The sequence below is a fragment of the Dendropsophus ebraccatus genome, chromosome 1, assembly GCF_027789765.1.
Source record: "Dendropsophus ebraccatus isolate aDenEbr1 chromosome 1, aDenEbr1.pat, whole genome shotgun sequence".
NCBI classification, from domain to species: Eukaryota; Metazoa; Chordata; class Amphibia; order Anura; family Hylidae; genus Dendropsophus; species Dendropsophus ebraccatus.
In genome coordinates this window covers 74,983,229-75,006,797 of record NC_091454.1, presented here as the reverse complement: position 1 = coordinate 75,006,797, position 23,569 = coordinate 74,983,229, and the positions used below count along the sequence as shown (strand labels likewise).

Sequence of the window (23,569 nt, the reverse complement as noted above, 5' to 3'; positions counted from 1 at the left end):
GATAACCTTCACAGACACATGACTGACCATAGTCTTGATCGAGAATTTACAAAAATAGTATCATTAGCTTAACAATTGTAAAATTGTGTCTAACAACAAACTAAATTAATGTTTTTATTTTCACAACATTAAATCTGGTAATTACCTATAATTTCCTTTACCAGGATTGGATTTGGGTGTATTCTAGGATCACTATTGCCAGCAGCATTTAAAGCTTTCACACGCACAAAAATCTTAGATCCAGTAGGAAGCCCAGTAATGGTAAACCTTGTTTTGTCAGTGAGTTCTGGATTGGCAACAATCCACTCTTCCGCTAATAAAAAAAATATAGTGTAACAAAGTAAGGTAACATACTATGTAGACAATTTCAACATGTATTCTTTGAAAACAAATAGTACATAAAGAAGGTATATTTGTCACTGTTAATACAGTACTTTAGGATTTTAAATGTAAACAGTATGCAAAGTGTTGCTTTAAGACTAAATTCACACTGTGTTTTTGCTGTCCATTTAATGTGTATGTTTAAAAGAAAAATATGGATACAAAAACAGTTGGTAAAACTGGATGTTGTGGTAAACCATACTGATGGAACCAGTTTTCCATTAACTTACATTATTAAAAAAAGAAACTGATTATTAAAAAATGAAATTGATCAGGTTTTTTTACATACACAAAAATGTGGTTGACCACAGTGTGAACCAAGCCTAACTTGTCTACTGCAGTACACTTCTGTGCATAGAACATATATGTAGTGAAAAGGACTGGATCGGATTCCATCCTGGTAGCAAAGGATTTTCTGTACTCCTAGGACCATAGTCCCATACTTGATCTAAAGTATATGACTCTGCATGGCTCTGGTTACCCCTCATGGCCAGATAGGGGTTCTCATCAGGATTCTGGGCAAATCTTTTCTTTCTCCATAGTCCTTTCCAGTACTGAGATATAAGCTTGTTTGTTAATATGTAAATCAGGTTAAAAAGCTCAGGGGTCGGTCCCCAGCACACTAAAAGTCCAGGTAAATCCAGCCCATGTACTGTTTTTTACACTTCTGTACATGCTTGCATTTGCTTACCCCATTTGGCTGCCACTAGATAAAGAGAACACATTGACATCCCTTTCTTGGTGGGATGGTGACAGGTAGCTGTGAAGAACTGCGTAAATGCAGTTTTAACCTAGCCTTAAAGGGTTATTCCAAGATAAAACAAAATTGTCCCCTATGCACAGGGTAGGTGACAAATAAGAGATTGCTGGGAGTCCGTTCTCCGCACCCCCCCCCCCCATCAATCTCCATATTCGTTTTAAATAGAGCTGCGGGTACGGCACGTGACCTGCAACTCTAGTCATTCTCTATGGAATCAGAAAGAGAATATTGCTATTATCTTATATTATCTTGGAATACCCCTTTAAACCATTTCACTTGGTAGTATTTAAGTAAGTTTTGCATCAGTATGTGGAAGCTAAAACTAGGAGTGGGTTCAAAACACAAAGAAAACTATATTGGAAATATTTCTACTTCTTTGGTGCTTTGGACCTAGCTCTTGTATCGCCTCACAAATCCTGATGCAAAATACTGACTTAAATACTGTTGTATAAAAGAGGCCTTAGGCTATTTTGTTGCAGAAATTAAACTACCACCAGAATGCAAATTATGAAGCAATTTCTGAATGAACACTGACCATTCATGGAATGTGAGTTGACCATAGGTTGTTTTTAAAGGGAGTCTGTCAGGTCCATACCAGGTACAGAGCGGCAGTCACAGGCAGATGGGGAAAGGAGGATACAACCAATAATGCCTTTGTCTTTGCTGATGGCCATTTGCAGAATTATAAAATTGCATTTTTTCTTGTTAGCTGAAGTGCCACAGGAGTGATGCTGAGCCACAGCATGCACGCTCCTCCCCTACATCTCTCTGCCTTGACCTACTGATGTACATGGTTGCAGGCTCAGCCCTGTAGTTCAATCAGTTGAGACAGGAAGGTCGTGGGAGGAAGAAGGTGTGCATACTGTAGCTCAGCATAATTTTTGTGGCACTTCAGCTAAAAAGGAAAAATGCAATTTTATACAGTAACTCAACAAAGTTAAAGGCACCATTTGTTTTATCTCCCTTTCACCTGTGTCTGCAGCTCTGTACCTGGTTCCTGGAACCTCTAAATTGTGTAGAGTGCAGCTGTTCATAAAAGTAGATCATAAGGGGCCATCCACACGTACAGGATCTGCTGCAGATTCAATGTCATAGACTTCAAGCTATAGATTTGATGCTACAGATATCAATGTAACTAAATTATTAAACACAACTTCAGATCTGTGGCTTCAAATCTACAGCAGATCCTGTATATGTGAATATACCCTAGGGGAAGAATCACATGTGGAGTATTCTGCAGTGGATATTCAAAGAAAATTGTGTTTATTTCACCAAAGCAGTGCAATGTTTCAATGAAGTATTTTTCAAGCAAAATATGTGCTTTTTACAAATATTTATCTATCTCTCTATCTATCTATTTATTTATCTTCTATCTATCTATCTATCTATCTCCTATATCTATCTATCTATCTATCTATTTATCTTCTATCTATCTGTCTATCTATCTCCTATATCTATCTATCTATCTATCTATCTATCTATCTATCTATCTATCTATCTATCTATCTGTCTATCTGTCTATCTATCTCCTATATCTATCTATCTATCTATCTATCTATCTATCTATCTATCTATCTATCTATCTCCTATCTATCTATCTATCTATCTATCTATCTCCTATCTATGAAAGAAAATCCGCAGCACACCAGCGTCAAGTGAGAAGGAGTGGTATTTATTGCATGTAGCAAGAAACACAAAAAGGGATGCAACGTTTCTGTCTACTCCAAGACCATTGTCAAGAATGGTCTTGGAGTAGACAGAAACGTTGCATCCCTTTTTGTGTTTCTTGCTACATGCAATAAATACCACTCCTTCTCACTTGACGCTGGTGTGCTGCGGATTTTCTTTTGTATTTGTTGGGATCCCGAGCCAAGGGACTTACTCCGTACAGCACCCGCCACTTGGATTCGGAAGTGCGGCTTTCTCCTTTATCTATCTGTCTATCGATCTATCTATCTCCTATCTATCTATCTATCTATCTAGCTCCTATCTATCGATTTATCTAGCCTAAAAAAGAGCAGCACAGCTTTGATAAGAGAGTGGGTGCCAGTGGACCTCAGTCTTAATTTCAGACCGCAGCTAAATAGTACACGAAAGTCCATGGCACTCCAAGGGTCAAGTGGAAAGGAAGCTGTGATTTATTTAGTAATACATAGTGAAGCAATCCATACACACAACGTTTCGATGGCTTCACACCTCGAAATCGAAAAAGGTGGCGTGAAGCCATCAAAATGTCACATGTATAGATTGCTTCACTATGTATTACTAAATAAATCACAGTTTGCTTTCAACTTGACCCTTGGAGTGCCGTGGACTTTTGTGTACTATTGATCTATCTATCTATCTATCTATCTATCTATCTATCTATCTATCTATCTATCATCTCCTATCTATCGATTTATGTAGCCCAAAAGAGAGCAGCACAGCTTTGATAAGGGAGTAGGTGCAAACAAATCTTCTGCAAACAAAAATATGGACCATTTTTACCAGTGCTGACTTAATTCTCTCACTGATCACTGTGTACAAATGCTACATACTATTTAAAATAAATTGTAAGAATCTAAGTAGAGTTATAAAGAGACTACAAAATGAAGGTCAAAACTATTCCATAGGTGTAACAATAAAAGGTTCAGGAGGTTGCGGTGATACAGGTTGGCTGAATGTGCCCAAAGGCTCCTTTTCCATATACCAAGTTAGTAATATAAATGGCACATGATAGGTTGCGAGTCTTTTACAGATATTGCAAAGGGGCCAAAAGTTAAACTTCTACCAGTTTATCATTAGTTCTCATTCACATCTATCTTAGAATTGCAGCATTCAAGTCAGTGTGGATTTCAAATTTCCTGCAGTTAAAAGATATGCGATTGTCATTGGTCGCATAGTATTAGGGTGAAACTATTGACTATTGTAACTGCTGCACTCAGTTTGAAAACAACACCGACCTACATATTGGTTGTGGCTGAATCATTGGCTACAATGACAGGTTAATCCAGCCTATTTTGTGTGGTCATATAAAATAGTATTCACTATACATAATACAGTGACACCTAATAATTTGATCTTGTTTTCTAGGTATAACCATATAGCACCACATCTTTCAGTTTTGCAGTTTTTTGTTTTTTTTTACAAGACAGGCCTGAAGAGATGTCATTTGTGCTCTTCTTCTAAGATTTCGTGTTGCTACTGTAGTCCCATGAGCCTCTTGGTCATCATAATAGCTTCCAGATTTTCACTTAAAGTAAATTAAAATGATCAAAAGCATCATATAGCGGAGGAACTGGTGCCATGAAGTAATTGCTCCAATCACATAGCAAAAACACTGGTCTTCTTGAATTCTGTCTTCCATAAGGTCTTCAAGTATCTTGCAGGCTGAGAGTCTTCTTCACATTGTATCATCCAATGCTTATTGATAAGCTACTCAAATGTATATATAGAGAGAGACAGGAGCAAGCAAAAGCATATGACAATTTGAAGCAATGACAAATGAATGTTGTTGTATGGGCGGTTATGTGAGATGGTGGAGCAGCTTTCTAGTAGAAATATAGCCATTCTTAAGAAAAGCTGATACAGGTTACTTGGTGACGTCTTCTGTTTTTGTTTTATACATCACATTCTATCAGCATAAATTACTTGGATCACTGTGGTCATTTGGGCCAGATATGACCAAATTGGGGGTAACAATAACCTGATGTCTATGGGTCTGTTAGTTGGAGTTTTTAGTATATAGACTTAAAGCGACTCTGTACCCACAATCTGCCCCCCCCCCCAAACCACTTGTACCTTTGGATAGCTGCTTTTAATCCAAGATCTGTCCTGGGGTCCATTCGGCAGGGGATGCAGGTATTGTCCTAAAAACAACTTTTAATCCTACAGCGCTGTGTCTAACGGTCGGGGCTTACATTTGTATATGCATTAGGCTGGCACAACCTCTCTGTCTTTCTTCCCCACCCTCCTCATCATTAGGAATGATCCAGGAACATTTACTGCTGTTTGAGCTTTGCACAGGTGTATTAACGATGCAGCCCATGTTCATTATACACACAGGTGGGGAATAGGAAGCAATCTGCCTGGAGCATTCCTAATGATGAGGAGGGTGGGGAGGAAGGACAGACAGGGTGTGCCAGCCTAATGCATATACAAATGTAAGCCCCGGCCGTTAGACACAGCGCTGTACGATTAAAAGTTGTTTTTAGGACAATAACTGCATCCCCTGCCGAATGGACCCCAGGACAGATCTTGGATTAAAAGCAGCTATCTGAAGGTACAAGTGGTTTGGGGGGGTCAGATTGTGGGTACGGAGTCGCTTTAACTTCCATAAAATTGTCATTTTAATGTTTACTGTAAAGAAACACTTTATTTTATTTTATTTTTTTGCTTTTATGGGGGGTTATTAATCCCATGGCCAGTGTATGTTTGCAAAAAGTTGCAGATGTTTGCACAAACCAATCCTGACTGATGCATGCAGCAAGGAGTGAAGGAGACAGGCTTCCCCTCACATAAGATTTATGTTTATTTATGGCTGCTAGCAGGTGTAAATTATGACGAAAATCTACACCAGCTCCAGAGCCAGTGTAGACTTTTGAGTGCTCCTCTCAGTAATTCCGGTCTGGGGCATGGGGCTTTGCCTTTGCCATTGCCATTGTGAGTAAGGGAAGAGAAGTCAGGAACTCACTAATTTATCACTTGCTGCACTTAGGACTGCAAGTACAGTGATGAGACTCCACTCCCTCTACCCGAGGTATTATGGGAAATTTAGGCTACAATAGAAAAACATGTACAAGGCTAAACAGAAATACAACTGCATTTGTTTTTCCCCTATTATTTTTATTAATTTATTTTTCTTTTTACATCTGGCTTATGTTGTACTTTGTATTCTAAATTTTTTATATGTAAAAATATGGACCATAGCCCAAATTGAGTCACAATAAATATTTACCTAAATTACATACATGATAAAAACTATGAATCATAACTGGAAATGGCAGGCTTCAAAAAAGGTGTTTTTGCTGAAATGCGTGTCGGGGTGCATTGCACTTGGTCACCCTGGGCTTTTTTTGCCACTAGAGGTAATGTCACTTTGTGGACCATATGTATGAATACCTGCTGTTATATATAGGCAGTGGTTAATTTGTTGCATGTATTTGTTATATGCAAAAAATTTTAAATTTAATAAAATACATGATACCAACAAGGGCCTTGTCTGCTTTTTTAAAGGTTACCTGTAACTATAATCCTGTCCCTAGATTGGCGTGCAGTTATTTAGGATGGCCGTCATTTTGAGGCCAATTAAGGGCTTCAAATTCTTTAGGTGGATGGCAGACCGAGCTTGAGAAATGCATTCAGTCAATGGGACTGGCGGAACTTCAAGTGGAGTCCACTGTGTGGCCTCTGCTTGAATTTTCCGTGATAAGTCTGTAGTGTGAACATACCCTAAAAGGAGCCTTGCTCCACATGTAAATTATAAGGTCTAACGGGAACCACACAATTTGTGTACAGTGTACAGTGGTGGGCCTTTAGAAATAATGGATAATTGGTTCTCAGGTTCTAAAGACAATGTTTTTTTTTTGCATTTGGAAATGTCCCCCAGTGCCTGGTGAAACAAGCTTTTTGTATTCGGGTAATAATCCCCCTAGATAACAATCATTCAGCACTCAAATGACTGGATAATCTGGTTGGACATTGATTGTATCTAAGAATGTTTGATGGCCTGCCTTCAGCATGATGCCAAGTAAGTTTTACTTCTTGTTCATAAGGCTATGTTCACACATAGCATTTATTTAGATGTAATTAGCACTATTTTGCAATGAATTATGCAACTCACTGCAAAAAAAATAAAATTAAAGCTAATTAAACACTGTTTGTACATAGCTTTACTATATAGTATCTTATAACTACATATTACATATATTTTACAAAATCCGAATATGTATTAGGCTGGGTTCACAGTGCGTTTTTGCAATCTGTTCAACGTATCCGTTTTTAATTGGTTACTTTTAACAGACAGAAAAACGTAGTCAATACTACTTTTGTGTCTGTAAAAAAAAGCATCTGTTTTGATCGTTTTTTTTTTTTTAATTCAAGAAAAACAGATCCAAACGAATAACACACAATTGCATCCTTTTGTTCCATAAAATGTATACGTTAAACGGATTGCAAAAACGTAGTGCGAACCCAGCCTAACATACCAACCTGCCCTTGGGAAAGATTATGTATAATGAAATATGCAAACAGAATGATGATGTTAACACATTGCACATGTGACCATTTTAGAAATACAGACAGCTGATAGAATATAATCATAGGTTTAAAATAGAGGTAATATAGCAGCAATGGTAATAACCAGTGAGTAGTAATAATCACGTTTTTAGGGGAAAGATTATTGCTTATTTTGGCAAGTCAAATTTTGTTGTAGTATAAGGCTATGTTCCCACTAGGAAAACATGCCATCCTATATCAGGGGAAAACATTCATCTATTCATGACAGCCGCTAATAATGATCATGATTATTATTAGCGGCCTATATTGTGAATAGCCAGATGCCTTTCATCAAAATAGTGTAGGACGGCACGTTCCCGTAAGTGGGAACATAGCCTTAGATTGTACATAGATACATCACTGGCCATTCCCATTAGGTTTAGAGGCTGTATATGTATTAGTATTACTGATTGCCCTATTGGAGCCCAAGGAATATTACTAATATTTTTAAGTCTGTCTCTGGTGAACCAGTTACTTGAAGCATATATACACCTTTGAGCACAATCATACAACATGTATATATATATATAGACATAATCTATATAAAACATTAAGTAACTTTGATTACATTGCATTATTTATTTTGCACTGATCGTATGTCACAGTCTGTGTTATATGTGAACCTTCTATACCTTTAGTAGAGAAAATAGAAGAAACAGGCAGAGCGCGCATACACAGATACAGAGCAGGCTGCAACTCCAAAAACCGTAGCTAATATTACAGATCAATAATCCAGGGGGAAAAAATAGAGAACCCTCTGCACAGGCCGTAAACATACAAATCAACAATTTATTAGTCTATAAAAAAATGTGTTTCAAGGCATATGCCTCCTTCTCAGATTACCAGGACATTCTGAAGTATACAGCAAAGGGGCATCTGCCTTTTAATTGATGTGACATCATGGCACAGACAAATAGAGGGTGTTACAACGCTATCTAAGGCTAAAAACACTTGTTGTAACACTATTTATTTGTGCAATTATGTCATTTCACTTAAGTGGCAGATGCTCCTTTGCTGTATACTTCCAGACTGCTTAAGACACATGGTGCAGGATTTCAGCTTTGGAGATTGCAGAATTGTGAACATGACTGTGGCTGTTGCTCAGGATCAGTACAAGATAACTAGTTGTTGTTACTCAACTTTCTATATAGATCAATTCTATATGTATATCAATGAACTGTTGTACAAAGGTTAACATATGGTTTTGTTGTTTTTGGAGTCATCTATTTATGGACACATTTGAATGAATTTTTTATTCTTGCATTGTACTTTCCTAATTATGGTACTCCAATCATTTTCCTCATAGGTTTTAATTAACATTTTGCTTACTTTTTCTTCCACAGCCTATTCATTTTTGTATATTGTGTTGGCCACTGTGTTCTGTTTTCAGTGAAATCTGGGTTGGTTCGTTTCCATTCCTTATCTATACCTTTCTGAATGAACCTCTATGCTGATTTATGACCAGACCAAAAGTCAATAGTTATAAATCATCTTACAAAATTAGTTTTGAAGAGGCGGGATGAAGGCTACAAATTGAATGTGGCTTCTCTGATGAATTTTACTGATAAAAGAACACAGCACCCCAGCACTATATGTGAGAACAAGGAGGCTGAAGAAGAGAAACATAGAAATATTTTTAATATCGTAATAAGGGCAAAGGAAGATAACATACATTCAAAGGTGTCCTCAGCCTTTAAAGGACTTTGCCCAAATGTTTAAAGTCAAACTGCCTGATCATTTATGCCCAGAAGAAAGCTTGCATATAGGGCTACAGAGATCAAACATTCATATTACTATATTACATCAATATGGAGGCCTGGTAGAATTTCTTTAGACACGGGCAAAGAACCTTTTTTTAGTGGTTGATTGGCATGATATTTAGTAACAGTAGAAAACAAAAGCATGGTAATAGTGAACACTACAGGTGCACAAAGGATAATGTAAAGCATTTCTCTAAATCAAAAGTATAAAATATAATAGTGATCAAACATTTTTTACTTTTGCATTAGAGATAAGCTTTTGCATGGCCAGCTATGTGTAAATATAGAATCAATGTATGAATGGTAAAGCACATGTATGCAGCAAGTAGTGTTTGGGAATATGAGCATTACCTTCGTCAGGCTCCTCTTGGAAATCTTCAGAAAAGATTTGCTTGTTTTGTAACAAAACTTCTACCCGCTGCTCTATGGGTGTTAGCTCGATCAAGTCGGGTTCTTGTCCTTTGCTTTCCAATAACTTCTGAGTCTTGTTGTGATCTAGTTTTTTCTTTGTCTGCCTTTTAAGATTTTTCCAAGATTTTTTGATCTCATCAATTGACATATTTTTGCCCCCCACAGCATTTATCTGCTTTTGGATGTCGGCCCACAGTTTATCTTTATCTGCAGGACTTGTTTGGGCTCCAAAGAGCTGGGACCCTAGTTTGGTAATGGCATCCACTAAAGTGCTCAGCTCCTCATCAGAAAGTTTCGTCTTGTCTGCAGTTCCTGGTAAAGACGGGGCAACCTTAGATTTATTCATTGATGCATATATTCTCCAGGCTATAAAAATCTGCTTTAATAAGGACCACTTGTTGGCCACTGACAAGATAACATTATATAGCATGCTGCACATTAAACAATGTATTTACTGACTTTCTCATGCCTTAAAGAGTATATGTCACTTTTTTAATTCACGTTACTTTACAATATTTATTGTTAGTATCCTAATAAAGGGGTTGTCTGAGAGTTTAATAAATTAACCTGGAAGCAGGAAATGTTGGAAAAAATAAAAAGTCATACATTACTCACCTGTTAAATCCCCCATTGCTACAGTGCTGATGACTAAATGGTTCATGTAGGTGTTTGTTTACTTTGTTCTTGCCAAACATTCACTTGGCTTCTAAAGTAAATTTTTTGGCATTAATGGTGAAGTAAGCATGGATGCCACTTCACCGCTAAAGCCAGTGATTAGTTGCTGAGGTCATGTGGATGTACAGTATGGCAAAGCTGCAGGAAAACAAACAGATGGATGGGCCCTCTTTGCCTATCTATTACTGAATAGAGTAATACCTTTTTTATTTAGGGCGGACTACTGCAATAAAAAGCTAAAGTGTTTTCATTGCCTCATACTAAATGGCTTATGTCAGTTCTGATAAGTTACTATGTTGCCATGGCCAACACAGGCATAAGGCTGCAGGCTAGTAGAGTACCAAGGGGTTTTTCAGAATGTGGCTATTCAGGTAACAGCAAGTAGAGTTCCAGAACAGTGGTCAAAAACAGATTTTTATTAACTACTTTTAACAGGATTTAGTAATGGCTAGTGATGAGCGAATACTGTTCGATCGAATAGATATTCGATCGAATGGTGAGATATTCGAATATTTGATATTCGTACGAATATCCTGCGAATATTCGCCAAATATTTGATAAGCGTTCAAATCCCCCAGCTTCCGGTTTCACCCTCCAAATGGTCAAATAGATGTTTTTTATTAATCGAATACTTGTTCCCATAGACTTTAATGGGATCGAATATTCGATTGAATATTCAAATATTCGCGGGATATTCGTACGAATATCGAATATTCGAATATCTCACTATTCACTCATCACTAGTAATGGCCACATGGACCATAGGAAGCAATACTCTGGAGATGACTTATTGACTATAGGAAAGTTTTTTAGGCAGGCTATATAGAGGTCATTGTACAATGGATAGGAATGTATAAGCTCTGACCATCATCTATTGGGATTGGTGTGATTTTGTGTTATTTATATATAGGTGTCACTTTTAAATTGAAAACTGCAAGTTTTTCAGATATTCTTTTCACAAAATAGGCAGTGGTAGTCTTAAAATATGTTTGACATATAAACTTTACTTCACTAATAGATAGGCCATTACCTGATGATCTATTACCTTTAAGAAGGACAGGTAATAGGGATTATAGAGGGATTATACTGTAAATTGTGTAAAAACCCTTAAACAAAATGACCCTGTTACTTTTTCATTCTAAAACTATTGACCTAAAACATGCAACGTTATTTTGTTGACAGATGCTCTTAAAAAGGAACCTGTCATTGCTTTCATGCTGCCTGAACCATGAGCCGTAGGGGTGGTCCAGCAGCCATGACTGATAAATCCTATATCCAAGCAGTGAATGATCAATCAATCAATCAATCAATCAAGTCTGAAGGAGTGGGGAGAAGCTGCCAGGGATCAACACAATGGCTGATGGCTCAGGCAGCATAGAAGTGATGACAGGTTCCTTTTAACAGTATGCCACATTTTACTTTTATACACGTTAGTAATATATAAAGCCGCTAAATTACAATTTATGTGGGATGTATATATATATATATATTAAGTAATATGATAAAACTTAGTTTAATCCATATGAACTCAAACTCAAAATAATTTCTAATAATGCAATGGGACGGAATGTAATAAAAACGGTTTTAAGCTTTTGCATAGTCAGTAGCCTTGGAGAGTAGAGTCACTAGTGTATAAACCATATTTCCCATAACAAGTTGGATATTTTAAAACATCAGTACAATGAACATGGTAAAAATGTAGTCTTGCCATTTTACCTCCATTTATATCATCTTGTAGGTCATCTTCGATGTCAGGGAGTCCTGCCAGTTCCTCAAGTTGTAGCATAGCTTCCACACGTTTCTCCAGTGGAGACAGGTTCTTTGTAGGCTCAGATTCTACAGTATTCTCATCGCTACTTTCTTTGTGGATTTTCTGTACTTTATTCTTGGTTTGTTTTTTAAGCTCATTCCACCGTTTTTTCAAGTCTGCAACGGACCTGTTATTGCCACCCGTGGCGTTGACCTTGGCTTGGATGTCTGCCCATAATTTACTCTTCTCTGCTTTGGTGGTTTTCGCCGACAAAGCACCACATATATGTGGTCCATTCTTAGACACACAATCCACTAACAAATCCAACTCCTGATCTGTAAATTCAGGCTTCTCCTGCTTCTCATCTCCTCCTGGTAAAGAGGCACCAACCTCAGACATACTTCATTCAGAGTTAGGGTTGGGCCTGCAGTTGGGTCTGATGTGTGCATTAGTTTTTTTTTTTTTACTTTGGAGTTACACAACAAACACAATTATTCGATGCTAGCATTAAACCAGGCACTCATGCCAGTGTCCGCTTTTTTGGTACTGTGCATCAATTGCTTCAGTGTGTAGTTTAGTAAATTTTCGAAATGAAAGTGACTTTTTGGCTCAAAAGCAAGACATGTGTAAGGTAATAAGCCATTCCAGACTAAAAAGGTGCCATCTACAGCATGCTTCTATTGAATATCAGTGTAACTTGCTTGTCATTATCTTGCAGCCTATGTAATGTACTTACCTGACATAGGACTCATGTAACAATATAAAAGTATCAATCGATCTAAAAACATTCTGGTTAATGCTTGCATTATGACCCAAGAGACAGTTGAATGATGGTGAAGGTTAGTTTAAAGTGTTATTAGTCCATTTAATTTACAATGTGCATTCCATGGAATATATCACTAGGGATACCTTTCTGAAATGAGCGACTCATTGTACTATGTACTGTAGGTTACGTGGATATAAAGGTGCAAACATCATATACTCACCCCCTTCATAGCAGTACTCAATGACATAGCCGTCCAAACCTGCAGCACCAATGTGGTCTGGGGGACGCCATTTCATGGTCACTGTGTTGTCAGTTACAGCATCTACTGTTAACATAGTTGGAGCACTTGTGACAGCTAGAAATAAAAACAACAAAAATAGATTGGAGCAGTCTAATATAATAAGAATCATTCTGTAGAATTGTAAATGGCTCATTTGTCTACCTAGTAAATTATTACTTTTCTGCATTTTTAGTGAGAACCTCTGATTCCATTAAAGGGATATCCCATGGATTAATTTTATTTTGGAACTATGCCCAGGCAGGCGGAAAATAAAAAAATAACAAACATCTGTCATCCCCAACTATGGCTGTCACTGAGCTCTCAGCACCAGGATCATGCACATGCATTTGCCAGCTAAGCCAATCAGTACCCCAGTACTATGCAAGAAGTGATAATTCACTGCACCATCCAAACATTTACAGAGTTACTGTAGACAGAAAACAGTAAATGAATACATTTTATAAAATGCATTTTTTTCCCCTCAGGTTTTGCTTTTAGCATATTTATACAAGTGTATAATATTGCACAAATATAGTGATTGATATTAAGGCTATGTTCACACACCATCAAAATGACGGTGGTTTTTATTGGACGACAGTAATTTTACAGTAAATGACGACCATTGTTTAATAAGAACAGACGTTATTGGGATAATAATAGTGTTATAAAATAACGGTAACTATTTGTCGTTAAATCACAGTAATCTACAATAATAAAAACAGATATCATCACACATCAGTGTGTAAAAAGAGTCTTAGTATATCAATTTAAAGAAATAATTTGAAGAATTACTACATTATAAAGGAAATGTATAAAAAATAGGGCCCTGTTCACATCTGCATCAAAGGTAAACACGGAGAGAACATACAAACACTTTTTTACTACTGGGAACAGTGTTCCAAATTATTCCTCCCCCCTTTTTGTTAACAGATCCGTTCTGGAAGAATTTCTCTGGGACATCTTATTTTACTGACGCTGCCCTACTCTTTATCTTATCTCTCCCTCTCATAAAGAGAGAGATTTCAAAGGTACACATTAATATGTAACTATGCATCTCTTTGTAGAAGGAAACACATTACTGACCACTTCATGGCAGCATCCAAAAAAATGCAAAGAAGTATTGCTAAGTGTAACATATACAGCAGGCACCTACCCAGTGGGACAAAGGGCTTGGAGGGCATGCTTGGTTTAGAAATTCCAATTGAGTTGACTGCGAAGACTCTGACTTCATATGCAACACCTTCAATCATTTTTTTGGGTTCAAAGTTTGTTTCTTTGCACAGTTCAAAATTAAGCCTCATCCACCTGGAGCTTTGCTTCTTCTTTCTTTCAATAAAGTATCCTATAAAATGGATTGTGGTTACTCTCGTTTCAGGTAACACATTGAAAATAATGTATAATTCAGTGCTGCACACTGTCAGATATTGAATGTTTTCTAGATCACACTGTGGAATAGTCTTACAGAGGACAGATTTCCTTATGAAGTGTTATAAAATATACCTTGTGTTGTTCCTACAGGTATAGGTGATGTATATAGGTGATGTCACAAGTAATTATAGGTAGGTAAATATGATAAATATGCTGCAATAGAAACCCAATTACAAATATAAATTGAGGTATTGAGGACTTGTTTCTCTATTTGGTTATGATGACACAGCCATTAACCATGGGATTTTCGACATGAAAAACGCACCGATTTTCTTTCATTTAAAAAAAAAAAACAACACTCAGAGAGATGGTGAACCACATGAAGGCAAAGGATGGGTTTATCATACCTGCATTTGTGTACATTGGCAAAAGTCAGAATGTGTGACTTTTTGCTGATGAACTTCCTGCTTGCCTTATGGCCTGGAGGGGGGGGAGGGGATCATGAAAAGTAGCAGAGGGAGTGTGGCCTCCTCCTCGTATTGATATACCATCATCTACATGCGTAAATCATTATGAAAATCATCTCAAAGCTGGCATGGGTTTTGAAAACTGCTGCCTAAGATTCACACAACTTTTTGAGAGGGGCTTGCCTCTCAATAAATTTGGTGTTAGGCATGGGGTGTGAATTTAGTTAGGACCTCCATACAGATATTACAGCCTTGATACACCCCCCCCCCCACACACACACACACACACACACCATGGTGAATTTTAGATTCTTTCCATGTGGTTCCACCTTAAAGATCCCTTTGAAATCAGAGGGAGTTCTGGACAGGCCCCCTGAAAAAGCCACAGTGCAGCAATGCCCAACTAGGCTTTTGCCTATGTGCATATGCTGTTTATTGCTGCCCCTGTAGCACAGCCAGATTGGTAGACTTGACCAACCTAATATTGGGCATCCTCCATCATATAATGGTGGCTCCCATTTCATAGTACACCAGTCCTCTCCGACCTCTGTCACATCTGGAGCTAAAGGAGCATCAGGGATGTCTGAAAGAAAAAATAAGCCAGATATAAGAGCAATATACAAACATAGTTACAGAACATACACAGTCTTTGTCCTTGACAGCTCTATATATGTTTAGTGATGGGCTAGGTTAAGTACCCTGCACATGATAATGCTTGCCATTTTGGATATGCACTTTTTTTTATCTATTGTATATGTTGTATTAGAAGAATGTCTATACCAGCTCGTAAAGAAATTAAGGAATTATCCACAAAAGGGTGCCACTTATTTTGTGATTTTAGGGAGTTGGTAAATAAAATAGAATAGTCCATTAGTCTACTTGCATTTACTTAAAGGGACAATGTCATTAAAAAATATTAAAAGTTTTGATAAATTGAGTTCGTAATATTGGGACCCTGACCAGTCGCTAGATAAAGCTTAAAGGAGAAGTCCGGCGAATTATTTAAGTATTGTATTGCCCCCCAAAAGTTATTCAAATCACCATTATACACTTATTACGGGAAATGCTTGTAAAGTGTTTTTTTCCCTGCACTTACTACTGCATCAAGGCTTCACTTCCTGGATAACATGGTGATGTCGCTACCCGACTCCCAAAGCTGTGCGGGCTATGGCTGCTGGAGAGGATGATGGCAGAGGGATGCTCAGTGTCCCTCAGTGTCCCCCTGCCATCATCCTCTCTAGCAGCCACAGCCCACACAGCTCTGGGAGTTGAGTCGTGACATCACCATTTTATCCAGGAAGTGAAGCCTTGATGCAGTAGTAAGTGCAGGGAAAAAAGCACTTTATAAGCATTTCACGTAATAAGTGTATATTGGTGATTTGTATAACTTTTGGGGGCAATACAATACTTTAATAAAAAAATTTGCCGGACTTCTCCTTAATAGAAAGGCACACTTAGTACATTCTCTCTGGCTATGAACCTTGTAGTCTAAACAGGGGCGTAGCTAGGGGTTTAGCATGGGGGGGGGCGAGTGAGTCTGAGTGGGCTCCCAACTGATTATGCTACCCATAGGGAACCTCAGTAGATGACAATGCTTTCCGAATAATAAAGGGAATATTCTACCACATTATTCATAGTGATTAGGGACTGAGAACAGTGGAAAAGACTTTCTACATCTAACATATATAACCATGTAAAAATTAAAGGGGTTATCCAGCATTGCAAATACATAGCTGCCTTTTTCCAGAAACAGCGCCACTCTCCCCCTAAGCTTGGATGTGGTAGTGCAGCTCAGTTCCACTAATAGAGAAAGGAACCAAGTTGTAATACCACAAACAACATAGAGGAAGCTGTGGCGCTATGTTTGTTTTCTAATTATCCATCCATTCTTCTATCCATCCATTCTTCCATCCATCCATTCTTCTCTTTATCTCATATCTGTCTAATATCTATTGGGCAGCATGAGGACTACGAAATAGCTGATGGTCAATGACCAAATAGGCAACACCAGAAGGGTATACCCGCAGCACTGATGGATAGTACAAATGCTGGGTAATAACAATAAATAGTCCCATGCAGAGCAAGGCAAATATACTAAATAACCTGTATACAAAAAAGCCAAAGTACTGCAACATAACTAAATGGAATAACTACTTTATTACTCCATAGAAACAATACATGACAATACATTATATATGTAGGAGAAATCAGCATCGATAATCCTGGTGTACAGGGTCTATAAGAGCAGCCAATTTATGCCTCCATGTAGGATTTAGACCCCAATTTTAGCCTTTTATAGTTTGCAGGGTCCCTCTATGCTCTCATATAGTAAAAAAAATGCCACCATCTACACCCTAACATAGTAGATTATCCCCCTTGTTCCTCCATATGGAAGATAGACCCTCCCTGAGCCCCCCATATAGTATTAAGGCCCCTCTGTACATTCATATTGAAATTCAGCTTCTTTGTGCATCCATATAGTAGTTAGGCCTTCTGTGCCCCAATATAGTTATTATTTCCCTCTGCATCTATCTAGTATTTAGACCTCTCTGTGCAGACAATCCCCCACCCCCCCAAAAGGTAATATCCTCCATGTAGGCATTGCCTCCAGCACCATCTCATGTAGGTAATCACCCCGGTATGTATTCCCCATCCAGCCACTTCCTTCCCCAGCTGTAATCTCCCTGGTAATCCTCCTGGTGGTTAGACACCACCACCACTGTGAGTAGACTGTACCTCCAACTTAGGTACCCCCTTTTCAGTTAGCCAGCGCATCTTATACCCCAACCCCCATAGATGACATCCTTCCCAGGAGTTTGCCCCACCCACCCCCATAGGTCTCCTCCTCTATAACTAAGGAAAAAAGCCAAACTTACCTGCTGTGCTGTTGCCGTTCTGTAGTTATCACTTGTGTGCTCACAGAGCAGGGAGAGAGTTATCACTATTGTTCCACAGCTCTAAGGGAGAGAACGGCCTCTTGTGGCCACAACAGTGATTGGCAGGGTGGAGAGCCAATGCTCTTCTCGTCTTGTCAATCACCCTGCTGCATTCAACTATATGTTCTCTTCACATACAACTGCATACAGCTAAATGGTCAGACACAACATCCAGTAGCCATGTGGGCCTCCCAGGAGCACTGGTTACTGGCCAGGTGTCACCTACAGCCAATAGACATTTATTAAGTCTGTCTGCAAAAGCAATAGCATTTGCGGACAGCAGCAACTGTCGAAATCTTCAGTGGGCCCCCTGCCTGTGTGGGCCCTGGAGCAACCGCCCCCTCTGCCCCCACCAAATTACGCTACTGAGTCTAAACGATGTCATAAAGCAACTCTTGGTCCCATAGACAGAGAGCAAGGAGGTAAACTGTGGGCTTTTCTGCCTGCTCATTCTAATGATCAGTCAGGTATAAACACTCAGACTGTGACCAATAAGAACTTTTGACATGTTTCTAGGACATGGCCCACTGTAAGAACATTACTTGATTATAACTTACCAACAACTTTAATTTTGATGTGAGCTACAGCTTCACCAGCCTCATTTTTTACCATAATCCTGTATGTTCCGGTATCATCTTTCTCAGCATTGTCAATGACTAGGAGCCCATGATCAGGGTATGATTCCGCCCTGACACGACCGCTCAGATCTGTAATCCACTGAAGAGGTATAAGGCAGGAAAACCAGTTTGTATGACAAAAAGGGTTTGCTAATGTACATAGTATTAAAAGTCATTAGACTCTGCACATCTACTGTTTGTTAGCAGCAACAGTTTCAAACAAAACTTACCTTGTCACCTCTGCTCCAAATGATTTTGGGGGCTGGTTCTCCAGTAACAGGCACCTCCAGCCTTAGCTTTGTTCCTGCTACAACCACCACAGTGTTATCAGGGTAATTTAGACTATCAAAATGGATTTTTGGAGGATCTGAAAAGAAATCACTAGTTATGGCATAATGTATCCATTTCCAAATTTTCAAAAAGCGGTATAATCAGTAAGTGGGTATACTGACCGATAACATGTATGTTGGCTGGAATATTGATTAAATAGAGATCTGGAACAAATATATAGTCCCCTTCATCTTCCACTAGAGAATTTTCTATAACTAATCTGTGATTCCTATAAATATGATAGAAAAGTTCACTTTTAGTGTAGAATTTTTTTTTGTTGTTGTTTGTGTAACATTCCAGTAGTCAGATTTTTTTTTAATGCATGTGAGAATGATTATACATACAATGAAACCTAATAAGTTAGATTTAACAATGTATTTATGCAAGTTCTCTATTGTAAAATCATTGAAACATCTATTATTCAGGCCTAACACCATATTAAGCTTTACTTATTCACCAATCTCAGCTCATTTATCCAAAATACCATCACTTTTCTGTTTAGAACACCCTAGGAAAACGGGTTTGACCTGGCATTGACTTTTTACTTAAAGATTATATCAAATTCATTTGTAGGGCATGTCCCCATTGATGGCACTTGCTCACACTGTTTATATGGCGTGGCAGAGGTAAGACATCTTCTTAAAGGGGTTATGCAGGAAAAGAAAAATATAGCTGATTTGAGAAACAGCACCACTCTTGTCCTCAGTTTGTGTGTGGGATTTAAGCTCAGTTCCATTGATGTGAATGGAGTTGAGTTGTAATATCACACACAATCTGAGCACAGGGGTGGCACTGTTTTTGATAGAAAGCAGCTGTGTTTTGCTTATTCTAGATAACCCCTTTAAAACAGATATGTGTTTTATAAACTGATCTCAATACTCAATGTATTCAGTGATGCATGGCATGAGATTACCAGCTTTTCACTTGAGTGTGACCTTCTCGAAGTTTATTTTTTCCTTATTTTGAACAGTATTTTACCAAAATCAGAGGTGAAATCAATTAGCATTTTATTGTATATTTTGGAACAACTCCTGGTTTGGTCAAAATTCAGACCTAAATAAAGCTCAAAAACTGATATACACATTGGCCCAGATCAAAGTGTGTAAAATGGATAGTGGTGTAAGCTGCACACAGCAGCCAATCACAGCGAAGATTTCAGCTCTGGTAAAATGATAGCTTGAGCTGTGATTGGTAAATCTGGACCACTGTGTTTGTCTATGTATGTCAGCCTCATATTTGTTATGTAATTGAAGCCTTTTGAGTGTCCTGAGCGCAAATTGTGATACTGTGTTGAAAGGATTACATGAGCAATTGCAACCCTTAACTAAACTAAAGGTAAGGGTGGACACAGCTGTATGTATTTTGCCAATAAATACAACAATAAAGTATACAAGAAATGTTAGCCTTTTTGATGACCTCTACCTATAATGGGAAATTGCACTGGTGATCCCGTATTTGGTATATTCCTATCAGTTAATAATATTATTCATTCATAGAGGACTTGTTACTGTTCTTGCCCTGTCAATTTTATTAAATTGCTTTTCTCATAAAATAACAATTCTGCAAAAATTTCTTCTTTAACTTTTTCCTATTAGGAGCTATCAAAGAATACATTGGACTTACTGTATTTATAAAGGGAATGCTCTCTCTGGATCTCCCCGTCATCTGCTATGATCAGCAGTGACTGATGGGTGCTTTCACCCCCTATCCTTTGTACAGCACTCTGGAATCAAGGGAGCTTTAAAAATAAGTAATCATAATAATGGCTGACATGAGCGGGAGGAGGTAGGGAGAATGGACTCCTTGTGAATACAGTGGACTTATAAATATAGGTCTACTGTATTTGGTGGCACACGTTTTATGCCATTTGGGCTAGTAAAAGTGTAGATGGGCCTCCAATGTATGATGAGAGTTTTTACCATACCTCAGCCAAGTATTATAAGAAAAAATATTGTGAAAAATATACTTTTTTTTAAATTGACTAGTGAATCATTGAGCTCTATTAGAGTGATCTCACCTTCCCTTATGAAATATTTTCACACGGTCACTGCCATGAAGAAGCTGGCCATTTCTGTACCATCTTCCAGACACATTCTCAGAGATTTCACACTTCAGATTGATTTCCTTGCCAAGATTCACAGTCATATCAGTAAGGGGCTGTAATATCTTCAGAGGTCGCACTTAATTAAAGAAACAGAGATATTTTCTAAGGGATAACTAAACAGTGTCACTGCTGGGTTCTGCTTGATGGGTTACATGTATGCAATACAAAGAACTGAAGCACAGCGGAATAGACATCAGTCATACCTAAGAAATATAACCTGGTAAAGCAAATGACTAAAATAATAGCAGAGAAAAGTCCTTACAGTCCACCTGAAGTTGTGCTGCTGATTGACCTCCTGTGGTCATGACAGAATAGGTGGCCGAATCTCCTCTATCTGCTTCATCTATAATCAGTGTGTGCTTTTTACCGTCCACCTTTAGCCTGTATCTTGACCTGGGCTCATTTGTAATTTCCACACCATTTTTAAACCTGGAAAAATAGAAATTTTACTTGCACCATTTAAACATGTACCTCAACCTTTCCCATCTAATAGCATAAGAACTATATTTCAGCTACAGTCCCCACTGAGCATTGTCAGTAAGTGACAGCTACAAAGATTTACACATACAGCCTTAGGCTTTGTTCACACTACGTATGAGACCAGCCGGTCACACTACAGCCGGTCACACTACGGAACAGCCGGTCTCTGCCTGGATCATCCCGGCCGGTACTTAAGTACTGTCCCCATGATCTTTCCGGCCACAGTGTTCTGATGCGGGCGAATCAACGCGCACCCGCATCAGAACCTCCCACAGCACACAATGAAACAAGCGGCCGGAGCCGCTGGCATGTCAGTTATTTGCGGGTCCGCACGGGATCCCGGCCGGAGCATATACGATGTGTAAACCCTTCAGCCGGGATCCCATAGAAATGTAGGCAATGTTCCACACTGCATAAAGTACGGACGTTGTTGCCGATGGCAACAACGGCTGTACTCTTACATAGTGTGAACATAGCCTACACAACAGTACCATGTCTACACAAACAGTACCATGAGAGAATAGCTTGGAAAACTCTAATAAATAGTAAATATTATTTCTGTTTAACTGATGATAAACTTTATGTCTTTGCAACATGCCAAAAGTTTGATTAAAAAGACAGTAATACTGTAAGTGTTACATAAGTAATACTCAACCACAATTTTTTACACGATTGTAAAGTATGTGTTTTTAGATGGAACCACTAAAATGCCCATAAACATCCATTAAAGGAGTACTCCAGAGGGAATAAAAAGCTTTTATGTCAACTGGTACTAGAAAGTTATACAAATTATTTTTAAAAATGCAAATCTTCCCTTACTTATCAGCTGATGTATGCTCAGCAGTAAGTGGAGGTTTCTTTACAGACTGAAGCTGAGTTCAAACGCTGTAAGGCAGGCTAGGCAATAGATTGGCCGATGTCTGTCAGGTTCACCCCGGCCGATACTGCAGTATCGGCCGAATGAACATCACTTTATGTTAATTGAACTACAGAGTGTATACACTGCAGCCATTGTTCCATAGAAAACAATATTATATCAGAGTTTCAATAAACAGCCAGTGTTGCAATCTGCAACAACAACTGTTATTTCTTGAAAAAATACATTGTGTGATTTTCCTGCTGCCACCTCTGTTCATGACAGGAACTGTCCACAGCAGTAGAAAACCATTATAGAAAACCTCTTCTGCTCTGCACAGTTCCTGACACGGACAGAGGTGTCAGCAGCGAGGACTTTGTCAGCCAATCACCACTTCCTGCAGGGCATACAGCAGCTGATAAGTACAAGAAGACTGTAGATTTTTTTAAAAATAGTAATGTAATCTGTATGACTTTCTGACACAACTGGATTTTAAAAACCATTTTTTTCGGAGTACCTCTTTAATCTGTATGAGACTGTTGTACTTATTGAACATGTTTATTCTGGCTGACAATTTACCATTTTACATTTGCCTCATTATCAGATACTTCACATTCCATTTCCACCCTTTCTCCACAGTATGTGCTGATATTTTCCAGTTCTTTTGTAACCAGTACTGGTGGCTCTGCCATAGAAACAAAATGTTACTTTAAAATCAGAGATTACTTATTTGTCTTTAGACATGAACATCTGGCAGCAGAAAAAAGCATTGGAGAGATATAAAACAGGCTGGAAAATGTTCTTTAAAGGGAACCATTCACCCCGTGGCCCCAGGCAGAAACTGACATACAGTGACATAGAGGTCAATATACTTACGGTCCCGTCCCGGATCCCGTTGTTGACAAGGAGAAATCTCTTATTCTTCTTCTCGCACCCATTATGGTAATGAGCGCCGCCGGGCCTGAAGTCCAGCCTTCTCCCCTCCTCCGACACTTGATTGACGCCGGGTCTTCTTCCTCCTCGTCTTCTTTCTTCTCACCGGATCCCGGGGCAGGCGCCGTGACAGTCGTTTTCGGCGCATGCGCAGTTCACAATTGAAGCCGCTCTGCAGCTTCACTGTTTACTGTGCGTGCGCCGATTGTCTCGAGCAGGTATCCTGTTTACCGCGCAGGCGCAGAAGAGGTGACGAGATCATCGCAACGGCGCCTGCGCGGGAATTCGTCAGAAGACTGAAGAAGTCAATCAAGTTCCAGGAGGCGTGGATGAGCGGCAACGAGAAGAGGACCTCATGAATAAGTTGGACTCGTCCGTCGTTTCCTATGGACGTTGGACTCATCTCGGCTCATTACCATAATGGGCGCGAGAAGAAGAAT

General features: G+C 38.7%; 1 protein-coding gene across 13 annotated transcripts in view; it reads right to left on the bottom strand.

Moving 5' to 3' along the window:
- Nucleotides 1–23,569, bottom strand: part of MYBPC1 (myosin binding protein C1) — a 101,677-nt gene that overhangs the window by 18,140 nt on the left and 59,968 nt on the right. For 11 of the 13 annotated variants that reach the window (XM_069973270.1, XM_069973282.1, XM_069973310.1 and 8 more), the window contains 12 exons: nucleotides 22,776–22,881; nucleotides 21,123–21,289; nucleotides 20,774–20,936; nucleotides 18,879–18,985; nucleotides 18,657–18,793; nucleotides 18,367–18,526; nucleotides 15,352–15,456; nucleotides 14,192–14,380; nucleotides 12,979–13,113; nucleotides 11,959–12,363; nucleotides 9,508–9,879; nucleotides 146–313 (listed from right to left, as the gene is read on the bottom strand). In XM_069973270.1, coding sequence (XP_069829371.1) covers nucleotides 146–313; nucleotides 9,508–9,879; nucleotides 11,959–12,363; nucleotides 12,979–13,113; nucleotides 14,192–14,380; nucleotides 15,352–15,456; nucleotides 18,367–18,526; nucleotides 18,657–18,793; nucleotides 18,879–18,985; nucleotides 20,774–20,936; nucleotides 21,123–21,289; nucleotides 22,776–22,881 — 2,214 coding nt within the window. The remainder of the gene's footprint in view (nucleotides 1–145; nucleotides 314–9,507; nucleotides 9,880–11,958; nucleotides 12,364–12,978; nucleotides 13,114–14,191; nucleotides 14,381–15,351; nucleotides 15,457–18,366; nucleotides 18,527–18,656; nucleotides 18,794–18,878; nucleotides 18,986–20,773; nucleotides 20,937–21,122; nucleotides 21,290–22,775; nucleotides 22,882–23,569) is intronic. The other 2 variants (XM_069973358.1, XM_069973364.1) reach the window with 2 other exon arrangements.